Source organism: Arctopsyche grandis, chromosome 6, assembly GCF_051622035.1.
Source record: "Arctopsyche grandis isolate Sample6627 chromosome 6, ASM5162203v2, whole genome shotgun sequence".
Classification (NCBI taxonomy): domain Eukaryota; kingdom Metazoa; phylum Arthropoda; class Insecta; order Trichoptera; family Hydropsychidae; genus Arctopsyche; species Arctopsyche grandis.
The window spans coordinates 30,878,849-30,893,941 of record NC_135360.1 but is presented as its reverse complement, the minus strand read 5'-3'; the positions used below and the strand labels follow the sequence as shown (position 1 = coordinate 30,893,941).

Sequence of the window (15,093 nt, the reverse complement as noted above, 5' to 3'; positions counted from 1 at the left end):
AAAGTCTGCGAGTGATTTGTCGCGGAACCATATGAATCTGGTAAACCGAAATGTATACGTATATAAAACCGTGTAATAAAAATAAAATCAAAACTCCTCATATAATAAACATATACAAATTGAAAAGTATTGATCAATCAATTAAAAATGCAATGTGTAAATAAAAGACAAAACGTAGAAATTTAAAAAGAGCAAGGAAGTGTCAAAAAATTCCTCAAAAATACAAGTCATATTTCAATATAACACAAAGTCAAATATCAATATATAACAATGATAGTTAATTAAATAAATATTCAACAATCACTATAAGGTGGAAGCATGGCCCTTTGATGGGTCAAATGTCCGTGACCGGGATATAACACTTCGGTGGCTGGATGAGGTTCAACGTGACACACAACATTATTTTCCCTATTCAAAACGGCCGCTAGAGTTCTCGGATTCACCACGTCCCTCGGGTGGTAGCCGTAATTACCCCTATCGGCGTGTCTTTCCATGCTGTCCCACCTATTGCTAAATCGTCCGTGCGGTATTTGATGATCTAACGCTACGGGAGAATGATCATACCTATGAGACTCTCCGGGACTGTACGATATCAAAGGTCTACTATCACCATGCAAATTATAAGAACCTCCTTGAATACCTAAATCGGGATGACGTATGCACCTGTCTCCGTGTCCTGAATTGTCGTCGGACATGTCGGACATTAGCGTGTCGTTGCGGTCTATCTCTTCGTATTCGGGCTCTTCTCGGGTGCGATACTCTTGGTTGGGGCCGCGGTAGTAATGAGGCATGTCCGAGTAGCTGTGGTGAGAGTGGGTGTTGGGATTGTGGTGCCGCTGCGAGTGCTGCTGGATGTGAGAGCGCACCGTGTCCGTGTCGTAGCGAGGGCAAGCTCTTGCCGAGTCGACGCGGCGGGCGTGCTCTGGATGTTGAAGGCTGCCGACTAGCATCGTTTGTGGATGCTTAGAAGAAGTGTTCTGGAATTGTAATGAAAAAAAATGCTATTGTAAGACGAATTCCATGTCAGAATGCTGGAATAAAACAACGTGGTGGGAAACATCACTATGAAAATCAAATAACTCACTAATGTTATACTATTAACGATACATGCATTGTATGCATTGAATTATGAAAATATAAATTTTGCCTTAGTCAAAATCTATACACGGAATTAAATCACTAAATCAAATGATTCCAAAGTAAATAGAGAGAAAATTAACAATAATATATATCGCATCCTTTGAGCACAATGGTGATATGTCTGTCACAGTGAAAATATATTTCAAGTGTAAATATATTTTCAGTGATGTTTCAGTGAAATCATAACCAGTTACATTTTCAGGGTTGGTTTTATTCATTTAAGATTAGATTGTTAGGTTTGGTATTGTTTAACCCTTTGCCCGCGTCACCAAATTTAGCGAACATGCCCTGTACACGGCTGCTTTTTTGCGGATTTTGCTATCGCGTTTTTGACTATAAATATATGTTGTAATATTTTATAAATTAATAAATTATTTTAGCCTATATTGAATTTTTTTTGACTACTGCCATCTATTGAATTTGGTAAAGTATACATTTAGTAATATTTTCAACCAAGTTATAAAATTTTAACACAATAGACTGCTCTTATACAGGTTGGAACTTCCAAGAAATCTATGCGTGTCTCACGCGCTGAGGGCATGTTCGCTAGGACATGTATAGTAGTCGTACGCGGTGGAAAGGTTAAGGGTTCGTATAGGTTAGGTTAAGTAATGGTTGGCGCTATTCATTTAAGATTGGGTTGTTAGGGTTAAATTTATAGAGTTATATTCATATATGCTTTCACTGTAACATGTGCACTATATCTCATTAACCTTTCCGGGTAATAATCCTCATAAGTCTTTCCGGGTAGCATTGAAAAAAAATGCATTGAACATGGGTCGTGTAATCCGTGTCAATGTTTATAAAGACTGGTTTACACTGGAATTTCTGAATTTATAACCACAGAAGAATTTCCCAATGGAAATCCTCAACTGCTTTGTATTTTAGATTGTGGCTTAGCATTTAGACTGTGAGCATTACATTTTAACAACAATGAAGAATATGGAACTAGTTTTGGAAAAATACATTCATTAAAAGACTTCTTTTGTTTATTTTATATTGTTGCAAGATATATTAGAGAGTCTAAACACACCTTTACAAAACTTGAGATCCTCGGCGGTAGTTATCTAGGGTTTGTTTGGATTAGCTACAATTTTTATACCCGCTTTCTATTGGATTTCTAAATAATTCTGGTTGGAAATGTTGGCGAAATTTTCAGCGTGGCAGAAAATTTCAACAGAAAAGACGTCAGCACTCAAAGGGTTAATCGGAGAAGAGTTTTAAAGATTAAAATAAATAAGGGGATTAAATATAAAAATGATAATTTAAATTATGGTAAACGGATTATTGCGCAAATTGATATCGGGCGCATGCCAAAAAAAAAAGCGAATACAGAATATTGACTTCTCATTAGTACAAAGTTTCAATTGATGGAGTTTTTGGGTGCCAGATGTTCCATGATCGAGATTATAGTGACGTGCGCGAGATTGCTTTTTGCGGAATAATCACCCAACCTTCAATTATATTTATGAACTTTTGGTGTTTTACCCGTTGACATTTTAATGGGTAGTTTTGAAAAGGAATTGATACGCGACTTGAAAAATGTATTCAAATAATTTAAAACTTATAACTTACGTATGTACTAGGGATTCCAAAAATAGCGAAATGTGTCAAAACCGATACTACTGGAAAAAACTCCCGGTATTGGTCTATTTAAGCAATCAGTGCAATAAAATGTAATTAATTGACAGTTAAATATTACGATATTTTCGGCATACTTTATCTTTGATTTTAAATTTATGATACACTGATAGCGGTTCATTTGAATAGCATGTCACAAAGGATGTTGAGTGTCGACTCATTATTCGACTAATCAATACAAAACTAGCAATTTGGACAAATAGTGGACTTACATATGTACATGGGCTCTAAGGATGCGATATACAAATAATCATATACATATTTATGGGGTCAATATTTTACAAACATGGGTCAAGATACATATTAATATTAGCCTGACTTTTGTATTATAACGGAAAGCTGGTCATTTTCCGATCAACTTAACCTAACCTGTATAAACATTTTAACTAAACTATTAAAATATGTAATATACTGACATATGATATATTTTTAACATAATTGGTCAATATGTATTCATATTGACCAATTATGTTAAAAAAAAAAAAAAAAACTCGTACTTAAAAATCCTCATTAGTCTATTCGTGCCAGAATCAGTAAATGTATTTATAAAATAAAATAATTTTTAGTACTTGTGTTAGTAGTTTTACTTCTAAAAAAACAACTCAATTATTTAAAGGCTAAATTCTAAAGATAAAAAAACCAATAGAATGATACAGGTTTTTCATTCCAAATTGACTCCATTTCAATGTCAATTTGAAATGAAACAATTTTAAATGAAAATGGGTCAAATTTGGAATGAAAAACCTGTATAAATTTTTTCCGTCTAATTTTAACATACATATTATATTTGTGCTATTAAACGTACTATACTAATCAATTGACGATTATACGTACTTACTACAAATACAATAATATCGCTTGTATTGATTAATAAAGCAAAACTAAACTACATCATTAAATAATAAAATATTTTCTATACATTATTATCATTGGGTGAAAATTTTGGAAAAAAATTTAATGAAACATGCTTCAAAAAGATTTAAATTTAAAAGGAAAGGATAGTATCGTAATAGATTGTTAGGGTTGGTATTATTTAAGGGTTAGGTTAAGTAAGGGTTGGACCAATTCATTTAAGATTGGGTTGTTAGGGTTAAATTTACAGAGTTAAACGTTACAAATTCATTGTTTGATACATTTTCACTGCTTGAATTGGTGAAAATATATTTTCACTTGAAATATGCTTTCACTGTAACACATACATATACAAATGTATTTGTATAAGAAAAAATTTTCATGTGAAAATATCAGGTTCACCTTACGGCACTAACTCTTGATGAAGACTCAAAAAATGAACTCGTACCAAAGCATTAAGATTAAGAGAGGCTAGACGCAAAGGGGTAGTACTACCCCCGATCCTAATCTTAATTCGGTTCAGTGAATACTGGTCACAAAGTCACTAAAATCCATCACGCATGAACATCTAGCAGCCGAAAAGTCCATCATACTAACGATAAATATCATACTAACGAGAAATTGAGTGCCAAATATTGCGTATTCGCGATTTTAATGACAAAAATTGTCTTTGTGACCATCGCATTGTGACTAATAATCCAATTACCCTTAGTTCATTTTTCGAGTCTTCACCAAAACAGAGTTTATGCCGTAAGGGCCACCGGAAAATATCACTTATACATACATAACTCCTGTAAATATGAATTGAAGGATTAAGATATCAATCGAAATAAAATAAATAACTTTATACATATCATCGAAGATTTCTAGATAAATAAGCAAGGAGAAACTATGATGGGAAATGTGTATAGTAGAAAAAAAATCACATACAAATGCAAAAAACAGAATCGAAGCATAGTTACAAGCACAAAAGCAATACTATATATAATAGGGGCGTGCTAAAAGCGACAAGCCCTCACCTTCCAAGTACCCGACACCGCAGTGGAAGACAATGGATTTTGTACAACTCCCCACCCGCTACCTTGCTCTCCGCTCATATTGCCAGCGTTCATTTTGACTGAGAAACACGAGGGCGATCGAGAGCGATTGATCTCGGCGTTGTCGTGCTGCAGCTCGATCGGAATCGGAGTTCCAACCCGGTTCGGTTGACTGTGTTGGAACTGGCCGTTCTGAACGGTGCTGTGATTGTGATTCGTGGGAACATGAGCGTTGTTGTGAATAGAAGGCATACTAAGAGAGTGGGGAGCAGAAGTATTGTCGATTTGTGACGGAAGCGGTGGGGCAGAGGGACGCGCCATAGTTGCGATGTTCCAAGATCTCGACTGATCCTGCTGTTGCTGCTTCAGAGTACAATGCTGCAGTACAACGGCATAAATGAGAAAAGAATAAAAAGCTACATATGGATATATAATATGAGATAAAAGAAGGAGGAGATGTATATATGCTCAAATCACCGATCCCGATTCAAGAAAAATGTCCGCCAAGACTATCAAATGCATACAATTACATTTCAAATTTGTTATTAATATAATAAAATATATAGAATTTAATAACAACAGTCTGGAAAGCATTTTTCTTAAATACATATAATATATAGAAGCAAATTTGTTATTACTACAAAAAAAACATTTCATTGAAATAAAACTGTCAAATTTAAAATGCAAAAAATAAATAAAAAGGCCATAAATAACTTTCATATAACCAATAAAACATACAAAACGAAATTATACAATACATTCCCTACATATCATGATTCATTTTTGATATTTTTCTGAATAAGTTGCTCTATATGTAATTCAATAAAGCAAATACATCTTTAATATATATATATATATAATTTCGAAAGAGACTTTGTATGTATGTATGTTTGTTTGCTTGGTTCGTAGAATCCGAGACGTTCAATTTAATAAAAAAACAAATGAATATTCAAATAAAATAAATGTAATCAAATGTTTACTATTAGATTAGCCATGTTTAAGCGGTTTATATTACAAATACTGAGCGAAGCCGGGTAAAATCACTAGTAACATATAAAATACAGAATTTATTTTTATTTTTAAAAAAGGTTTAGGGCCTAAAATAAAAATTTAAATGGACGATATTTTTAGTGTATTGTCATTGATTGCAAAAATCGTTTACGTATATGTGAATTTTATGTTTATTTATATTAATCCAAGTGTTCCGAATTTAAATGCGAGTTTTGTATATTTAAAAAAATATATAGAAGAATAAAAGGAAAACCATATATGGAAAATTAAAAACTAAACATGAAAAAACAAACTAAAAATATTTATTTTTGTACGAAAACCACAACCGAATGAAGGTACCTGCATTCTGAAAGATAATATAATATTTCAAATTAATTAATACTTAAATAGAGCATCTGGAAAGATAAATGTTTATATATACGTATATATATGTATGAGAAAAATATTATTAGTTAAGACAGTCGAGGATTTCATCAGACTACAATTTGCAGCAAAGGTAAGATGTCATAAATTAATTTTAAAATACAAAAGTTAATAAAAGCAGTTGATATTATGGTTTCTAAATAAGAATCGTATTCAAAAAAAATATATATACATATATCATCCATTCGGACAACTCGTACTTACAAATAATGTGAAGAAATAATTTCGCCAGAATAACAACTGCTTTTACAACAAAACCATGATGAATTTGAGAAAGCCACTTTCCGTTTAATTTATGTGTTAGAAAGAAGGGTTAGATTAGATAAGTTGCTAAATGTGTTAGACTGTATACAGCCAGCAAAAATATACCAAGCCATTGCGAAAATTGTATTTATATCATATGAAAAGAGTAGGAAATGAGATAGTTCTTTTGAGATAAATAATACCATGTAAATAAGCATTTACAGAAAATATAAGTTAACTACTGTGTATGTATAATATAATATCATATAATATACGTATAACCATTACTATTCCTGTCATTGAAATAATTAAATATAAAATTATATATCCGCTGAGGAATGAGTAAGTATACCTTGAAAATAATCAATCTTTTATAAAACAATTATAAACTGGAAATTAAGTTTTTTTTTAAACAGAAAGAATTACAACATAGTTATTGAGCATGCGATTAATTCTATTAATGAGGAATGATTAGAAAATATTAGTTTTTGATGCAAATATTTCGATTTGTCCTTCTAGTTACAAAATAACTAAAAACTTGGAAATTAAAAATGGGATGAAATTGATTACATCAAACTTCTAGAATCATATTATGAAGCAACCCTAAAATCAACATTGATGTGATTAAAAAAAAACATTTTGATTTATACAAATTCAAAAAATCATTAGAATAGTGAAAATATGTATGTATGTAATTATTTGCATATTTTACTTTTTCAAGGAGGAGACAATTCAATATGAATTAGAATAAGATTTTTCACATTGATAAAAACAATCAATTAAATTCGGCTTGTATTTTTCGGGTCAGAATTTTAATACGCTTTTGGTCAGAATACATCGATCAGAATAAATATTAGACGGTCAGAATTTATATTAATTGGTCAGAATTTTGTTCACACATGGTCAGAATAAATTTCTTCGGTTGGCAATAGCGTTGGCAATAACGCCGAATATATGCCATTTATAAAAAAAACAACTCTAAACAATAACAGTTCATACGAGATTTCATTAATGTGATGCAATAATTAAAAATTGTATTTAATGTGTATTTAGTGAGTTTTCTATTAAATTTTATTTTTGTGACTGGCAACATTTTTGACATTTCAATACATATCAAAAGATACCAAAAACATATTATTTTGAACTTGTATTCGCATATTTTGCTGTTATGAATACTTATTTTATATATTATCACCATTCATTATATATGTTTATTATAATTATTTACTATTTTTTTTTTATTCTGGTCGTCCTACATTTTTATTCTGACCACTTAACAATTTTATTCCGAGCACTTAAAATTTTTATTCTGACCATGAATGATATAATTCTGACCATGAATAATATAATTCTGATCAAAATGGTTAGAATATTCTGGACCAAGACTCGAATTTTATTCTGACCAAAAGGTGATTTAAATTCTGAAATTTTATATACCATAACCATTCATTATGTTTAATTTTTTTTTATTATTCTGATCGTCCTACATTGTTATTATGACCGTCCTATATTTTTATTCTGACCACAACATTTTTATTCTGACCATAAATGATATAATTCTGATCATGAATAATATAATTATGACCACGAATATAATTCTGACCAAAATAATATTTATTGATTATTGATAATAATATTTTGACCAAGACTCAAATTTTATTTTGACCAAAAGGCGATTTAAATTCTGACCATTAAATTCCTGAAAAATATTAAAAAATGGGTAGTAATTGTGACAATAGGAAAATAAAAGTAATAATTTGAGTGCATGTTATAATAAAGTTTAGTGTAATTACAATAAAACTAGTAACAAAGAAATATAATTATACAACAACAAAAAAAAGCTGAGTTAATAATAAAAAAAAACGCAAATAGCTTTTTTTTTCAATATAATGAAGTGTATCAAAATAAGAGGAAATTTTAAAAAGTACCGTCCAAACGAAGTGACTTTCGCAAATTTTTTTCTTGAAGATGAAATTCCAAAATTTACAACAGTAAAAACATATGACATCTTAGCTTAAGAGAACTGTGTGATCGAATTACCTTGCTGCAAATTGTGTCTGTATCCTGGGGGGAGACGCTGTCCTGTCGGGTGTCCGATATTCAAAGGATTCCGCAAGTGCGACATTGGCGCCGAAGTATTCGGAGTACCCATATTCGAGTTGATCTGATTGGAATTGTCTTGGGAATTTAGATTCGCGCCATAGAACGGCGTGTGGTTGTTCGGCTGATTACACTCGCGACTACTTTCACTACTGTTTCCAGCGTTCGGAGAATTGTTATTGTATTGCGAAGAGTTCCTTCTGTTTCTATGCTGGTGGTAACTATGTGCAGCAGCGGCTGCGGCCAACGAAGCCACAGCCGCATTGTTTATCACATGGTTATTATTATGATTATTATTATTGACTACAACATTCAAATTATTGATGACGAGATTATTCGTGGTGGACGCTGACACTGCCGAACTGTGCCCCTAATAATTTGTAAATCATAAAATTAAATTAAAATAAAACAAAATAATGATTTGTAAAAAAAAAAAAAAACGGAAATGCTCACAAGCTTACGTCTAAATTTTAGCGTTTAAAAAAACTCACCGTCGGATGGTCTCGGTCCGAGACGTCTTCCAAGCCTTGATCTTCGGAATGGTGTCGGTGCTGTCTCGTATGTTTGGCCGACGTGGCAGAAACTGCCGCTTGGGGACACTGAGGTACCGATCCTGGTGCCGTGCTGGATCCGGTTGCAGGTGTCGGACCAGACGGCAAGTTAGGTGCAAGCCACAGGCAACAAGACAGCCATTTGTATCTTCTGCCTAATCTACCACACTCTTTTTGGAACTGGAAACAAAAAATCATACAAACGTTGAATCAATATTCAATCACAAATATACAAATATACGATTTTAGCATCAAATAAATATATCGGTGGATGACGGTTTGAGGATTAACCCTTCGGCTGCCAATTGATATACATATTGCAGTTTGGCCCAAAACTGCTGAACGCATCATCGATGATATCACAAGTACGATAAGAATGAGAACTTTTCTAATCATCGATTAGGGGCTTTGATTTTAGTGACCGAAAACATTTTTTTCTCTAATATTTAGTCTGTTAAGTTTCTATTTAGATATTTATTTATATGAATGCTAATTATAATAAACCAAATGGAGTATTTTCACAAAATATGTATAGGAAAACAGAAAATATCATCCTGAAAACTGAAAATAGTTATTAAAATCCAACCAATTATTGACTCATTAGCGTAAGAAAGTATAACGGCGAAATCACACAGGAAGGAACGCGGCACATGGTTTTTTTTAGATACTTTTAAACATGCGAAAAAATGTGGAATGCCTTGCACATATTCATGGCACTTCTAGTACACACCGTCCCAAAATCACTCCCTGGAGTGTTTTCGGTAAAATTTTATCCTTGCTTGACAGTGATCGATAACGGTGTATCCCATATTTGAATAAATGTAGGATAATTCCCACAGCAGGGAGCCAAGCACACGATGTGCCGTTCTTTCCTGTGTGATTTCGACCTAAATCAAGTTCAGATCTGAAAATCTGTACAAAAACTGGTAGGTTTTTGAGATTTTCTTACATTTTGAATTTTGATGTGTGCAAGAATATCTAAAAAATAAGTAATCCTACAACAAATCGACAATCTATTTGGCAATCTTATACATCTTATACCTTCAAACTCGGCAACCAAAGGATTAAATAGAGATAAATAGGAATTGGTGAAAGTAAAATCGGTTTCGGAATCAAAATAAACAAATCAACATACCATTTCATTTTGAAGGCAATGAAATACGAAGATGAACAAGCCTTGCAATGAATTAAAAATGGTGAAAATGAACGCCATTACTACGGTTTCTTGATTGAGGTATAACAGACCGAACGTCCAGGTGAGTCCTAAAATAAACACTAAAACGACAGAGCTACGAAGCCATACTCTGAAAAAGATAAAATAACACCCGTAAATGCATTGTTTTGCTCCATTTTAAAACATAAACACATTAAAAACACAATACCTTATTTTATAAAGTTTGTTATTTTCTTTAGCCTTGATGGAAACGTGCGAGTGGCGGCACATCATATAAATAACCAAACACAATATAAGCCAGTTTGCCTGAAGATTAAAAGAAACAAACATAGTAAACAAGTTTCAATCATAAAATATAACACTCGATATTTGATATTTACCACTAGAACTAGAGCGGCGGGTCCGATGAACGCCAGATGGAAGTAATTATCGGATCTTAGCCAACAGTGATGAGGTGTTCCGTAGCTTTTGGCATCGACCAGACCGCTGATTCCAACGATCACCAAAGGAACTAAATACGCAAACATGTAATACCAACAAGCTCGCGCACGCTCCGGCTCAAACACTTCAACAAGCATAGCGTACAACTGAAATCCTGAAAGGAAACAAACACATTGAATAAAACACGATTCAACAATCGAAAAACACTTCAGAGCCGACAAAAACAAACCTTCGAGAAACATCCAAGCGAAAGCAGCGAGGAAAAAGTAGTGCAAAAGAACGGCGATGATTCCGCAGACGACTCGGTGAGTAGTCCACTCGATGCCGAACATGAATATCAGTTCGGCGATCAGTAAACAAGCGCACAAATTTTTATGAATGGTCACTCGATCAGACTGAAATGTATATAATACGAATTAAACAAACGAATCACAGTAAATTAATTCAATAAATATTTTATGACGTTTACCTTCATGCCTCCGACGCATTGGAATACAATGATCGATGCAAAGAGGGCGACGACGCTGATGCCACATCCGACTAATGTGATGATGTTCAAAGCCAGAGCATTCGCAGCTGATAACGGCACTGAATGAACGTCCATCAATAAAGCGAAGTTTGTCAAATGTGTACACTGGCAGCCGGTGTGAGTTGTATTACTCCATTCTACGCGACAACCTTCCGCAGACCACACGCTGAAAAATGACATATCGATAAAGTATAGTCGAACTTGGTAATGCCAGCAGTGTAGTTGCGTTTATTTTATTTTTTTACATAGATATATACCAGGAAGGCTTGACAAGAAGACCCGAATGCGCCTTCCTGGACAATTAATTACAAACAATGCAGCATTTTATTATTACATAAATCACTGTATTTCCAGAAGTTGAAGAACACGAAATAACAATTAATTATTAATTAATTACAGAATTAATCCATTGAAACATCTATGGATTTAGATTTTGTACATAATTTTTACAAATTATACACACAATAAATACAGAAGATTTGTGAAAACAGGAAAGATGATATTTTGCCAATTTTGAGGAACCGTTTCAACAATGATCAGATAAAATTGGCAAACTCTGATAAGAAACGATCGATTTGGAGCATAGAAGTAGAATGCATAGAATGGTCATTGTTAGCAAAAGTATCGTCTAAAAGCGAGCCATCGAAGAGAGAGACGGAAAGTCAGAAGAGAGACGAAGTTTAGCAAAAAATGAACAAACTCTGCCGTAGCAACATTTTTGGAGGCTGAGAGCGATTCTATGCATTCTACTTCTATGATTTGGAGTCACAAATACCCCCAAATCTAACCAGCAGTATAGCGGATCGAACCCACCAATCACTTGGTGTTAAACATACACGTTACCATTAAGCCATACTGCTGACTAATGCCTATGTTTATCACCGAGAGGTTACCGGGTTCAATCCTGTGGTAATCTTGACTTGGTTAGACTTGGATATTTGTGACTCCAAGTCGATCTTTTCCTACCAGAGTTTGCCAATTTATCTGATTTCATTGTTGAAACGGTTCCTCCATCAAATTGGCAAAATCCATCCTACCCGCTATGTCACAAATATTTGAATTTGATTTATGTACAATATGTAAAAAAATTATGTACAAGACTAAATCCACAATTGTCTCTATGGATTAATTAATTGTTAATTTCGTGTTGTTTAGCCCCTCGAAATACAGCGATTTATGTAATAAAAATGCTGCAATGTTTGTAATTAATTGTCTAGGAAGGCGGATTTGGGTCTACCTGTTAGGCCTTCCTGGTATATATCTATGTAAAATAAAATAAAATATGGATACCTAATATAAAAATGAACCACAGATGGAAAGATTTTTTATCTCAATATATGTAATAGGTAGATAATTAAAAAGACTTTTAACAAAAGATTCTCCGAAGTGAATAACCTAACTATAAAGTAGGACAATCTTTAGATTTGGCATGGTAAAATCACTATTTGTGACAGTGATATCGTAAATAGCAGTTTTTACTATAAATCAATCGAACAGATTATCAATCCATCACTAAGCCTCAAACAATGAATCAAGATTTCAAGCAAAAAATACAAATTTGCTTAAAATGCCAAAATACAAAGCTTTTGTTTTGAACTCGTAGCCCATCAGTTCTAATGATTCAAAGGCGCAAAAGAGTGGGACGGTTAAATAACCAGTTTTATAATAGCCAGGATATGGTAAACCTAACTAAGCAAACTTATAAATGTCGTGGAAAAAGTATGGGGAAAAGTTTGAACAAAATTGGTTGAAAATATATTCAATAGTGAAAAACGAGATCTTACTTAGCTATAGTCAACTAATTAACTAATAAAAAATTAATTCAAATTAATTACTTGACGGTAAAGTCCCAAAAGACGCAAGTTGGATTTGTGACGTTTTCAGTTTGAAGATGACGAAGAGTAAGTCTGACTGGTTGTGACAGTTGAATGTGGCGACCTTTGCCGAGACTTGCAGATATAACCTGAAAGCAATTGTAAATGAGTATTAATATATTTCTTACTGTTACCGGTATAAATTAATCGAAAGTATGCGCACTTTTGAATTGATGACTCTGGTTATATTATCTCGGTCTTTTTCCGAGTTCATTTGTTGGTGTCGGATGTGTAAATTTTCAGATATCATAGACTCGTCCATGGGATGTTGAATAATCGCAGGGATTACTGGAGCTGGTGGCGGTTGTAAGATTTCTTCTAAGCGGTCAAAAGCCACGAATACGATACGAACTAGACCACCTTCAGAATTGTCTGTAAATGGAGAATAAAATACAAATTAATAAAGGTATAATTGAAGAATAATACATTATTTAATATTAATATTACCAATAAGGGCTCCTCTCGGAAGATAGATTATATCTTGACTGGCCACCCATTTTTCTCGAGCTAAAGCAGTTGGGAATTCTTCCGTTTCTACGTTTTTCGTTTCTAATACTCGCACTGATAATACTGCAAATTAAATATTAAAAAAAAACCTTATAAAACTATTCAATCAAAAATTATTGAATTATAATATGAAATTTGATAGAACTTACAGATATTTTTACTTTGCTGAACTATGGTCTTTTCTCTAAGTACTGCACCTGCTAATAAAAATGCATTTTCTTCCAAACCGATCAATAAAGAAGTTGCAACTTGCATTTGAGCTGGATGGCTAAGATCTTTCCAAGATGCTTGTTGAGAAATGTCTAGCAAATTTGAGCCTAAAAGTTAATATGGTAATGTTAGTCAAAATATTATACAAGAACAAACTGTAATATGTACATTTTATATAATAAAAACATTGATCGTACCAGTTTTTACAACTCCGAGTAGTAAATCAGTAACGATAGCCTCTCGTTGTCTTGTATCTGGGAATGACTGAATACTCATGGACATTTTCTGAGCTAAACGTTTCATTATATTCGTCGTCGTCATCATGTCACCTCCATATAAGGTTTTTGAGGAAGTTACCTATAAGCAGATAGTAAAATATATCAGTTTTTTATTCATTTCTAGTAATTGATAGCGGTTAAAAATAAAATCAAAACATGTAATCTACCTGTGAGAGATCATTGCTAATGCTTAAAAGAGATTCTCCTTCTTTAACTCTCATTTCAAGACTATTCAACCACACAGATCTACATTCTGATAAATCTGGATTCTCTGAAATCCAAACTGGTTGACCTTCTGTAATGAAAACATAAAATAGTTCATTGTAATTAATCCGCAATGGCAATTAATAGTGTTTAACAAGAAATATTCAAAATAAAATGCCAAAAAGAAGTGTGTGTGTATATGGTAAGTAAAAATTGTAATTTTTACTTACCATATGAATTTTGATTTTGAATACCAATTATTCCGAGATCGTTATTAAAGGCTAGAGGGTCAGGCAGCATCAAGTTTTCTAGATTCTCTTGGTAATCTTTCGGGTCATTATTTTCTATATCTCGTCCTATATTTGAATCGACAGATAAAAACAATGTAACATTCGACTACACAACGTATTTATAAACTCACAACACATCAAGAACTAAGTGAGAAAACATTACAACGCATTTATAACTTAGTGCTGCCATAATAATAAAAAACAAGTAAACTCGTGAAGTACTGTACCATTCAACAATGTTTCAGCACCCAAAGCATCCAATATTACAGGTGTTCTGCTTTGCGAAACAATACCACCATCTCTACTCGGCGACCCGAGTCTTCTTTGTTGTTGTAAATGTGATAAGCGATGAGCTGAACTGACACACCTGAAATTATAATACAATTTAGACAAATCCAACTACATAGAGTAAATCGACATATAGGTTGAAACGTACCTCCATCTAGCTAAGCCAGTGGCACCACCAGGACATGGTTGTACGGCAACTTCGGCAACGATAGTCCAATTCCAATGAAGCCCTCTGGCAGATTGAGGTTGACAATATCTCCAAATGGGTTGATCTGGTAATTTTGTAAATTTAATAAAAAC

At 33.1% G+C, this 15,093-nt stretch overlaps 2 protein-coding genes across 2 annotated transcripts in view; both read right to left on the bottom strand.

Annotated features, from left to right (window-relative positions):
• Window positions 1-293: 293 nt before the first annotated feature.
• LOC143912677 (uncharacterized) lies at window positions 294-4,991 on the bottom strand. The gene is made up of 2 exons (XM_077431972.1): window positions 4,653-4,991; window positions 294-977 (listed from the first exon to the last, which is right to left on the bottom strand). The coding sequence occupies exons 1-2, from the start codon at window positions 4,989-4,991 to the stop codon at window positions 294-296; spliced, it is 1,023 nt and encodes a 340-aa protein (XP_077288098.1).
• A 2,698-nt stretch (window positions 4,992-7,689) lies between these two features.
• LOC143912713 (latrophilin Cirl-like) overlaps window positions 7,690-15,093 on the bottom strand; it is a 161,839-nt gene continuing 154,435 nt past the window's right edge. The window contains exons 9-24 of the mRNA XM_077432024.1: window positions 14,942-15,065; window positions 14,733-14,872; window positions 14,446-14,571; window positions 14,179-14,306; window positions 13,931-14,090; window positions 13,673-13,840; window positions 13,464-13,586; window positions 13,180-13,388; window positions 12,978-13,105; window positions 11,083-11,308; window positions 10,843-11,008; window positions 10,553-10,767; window positions 10,381-10,478; window positions 10,134-10,302; window positions 8,939-9,178; window positions 7,690-8,817 (exon numbers count right to left, since the gene is read on the bottom strand). Of these exons, the coding sequence (XP_077288150.1) occupies window positions 8,362-8,817; window positions 8,939-9,178; window positions 10,134-10,302; window positions 10,381-10,478; window positions 10,553-10,767; window positions 10,843-11,008; window positions 11,083-11,308; window positions 12,978-13,105; window positions 13,180-13,388; window positions 13,464-13,586; window positions 13,673-13,840; window positions 13,931-14,090; window positions 14,179-14,306; window positions 14,446-14,571; window positions 14,733-14,872; window positions 14,942-15,065 (2,876 nt within the window). The 3' untranslated portion in view covers window positions 7,690-8,361. The remainder of the gene's footprint in view (window positions 8,818-8,938; window positions 9,179-10,133; window positions 10,303-10,380; window positions 10,479-10,552; window positions 10,768-10,842; window positions 11,009-11,082; window positions 11,309-12,977; window positions 13,106-13,179; window positions 13,389-13,463; window positions 13,587-13,672; window positions 13,841-13,930; window positions 14,091-14,178; window positions 14,307-14,445; window positions 14,572-14,732; window positions 14,873-14,941; window positions 15,066-15,093) is intronic.

Excerpts from the sequence above, each read along its gene's own strand:
- LOC143912677 (XM_077431972.1), bottom strand. The coding sequence starts at position 4,991 with ATGGCGCGTCCCTCTGCCCCACCGCTTCCGTCACAAATCGACAATACT. Across the intron at positions 978-4,652 it reads CGGTGTCGGGTACTTGGAAG|AACACTTCTTCTAAGCATCC; the intron begins GTGAGGGCTTGT and ends TTACAATTCCAG.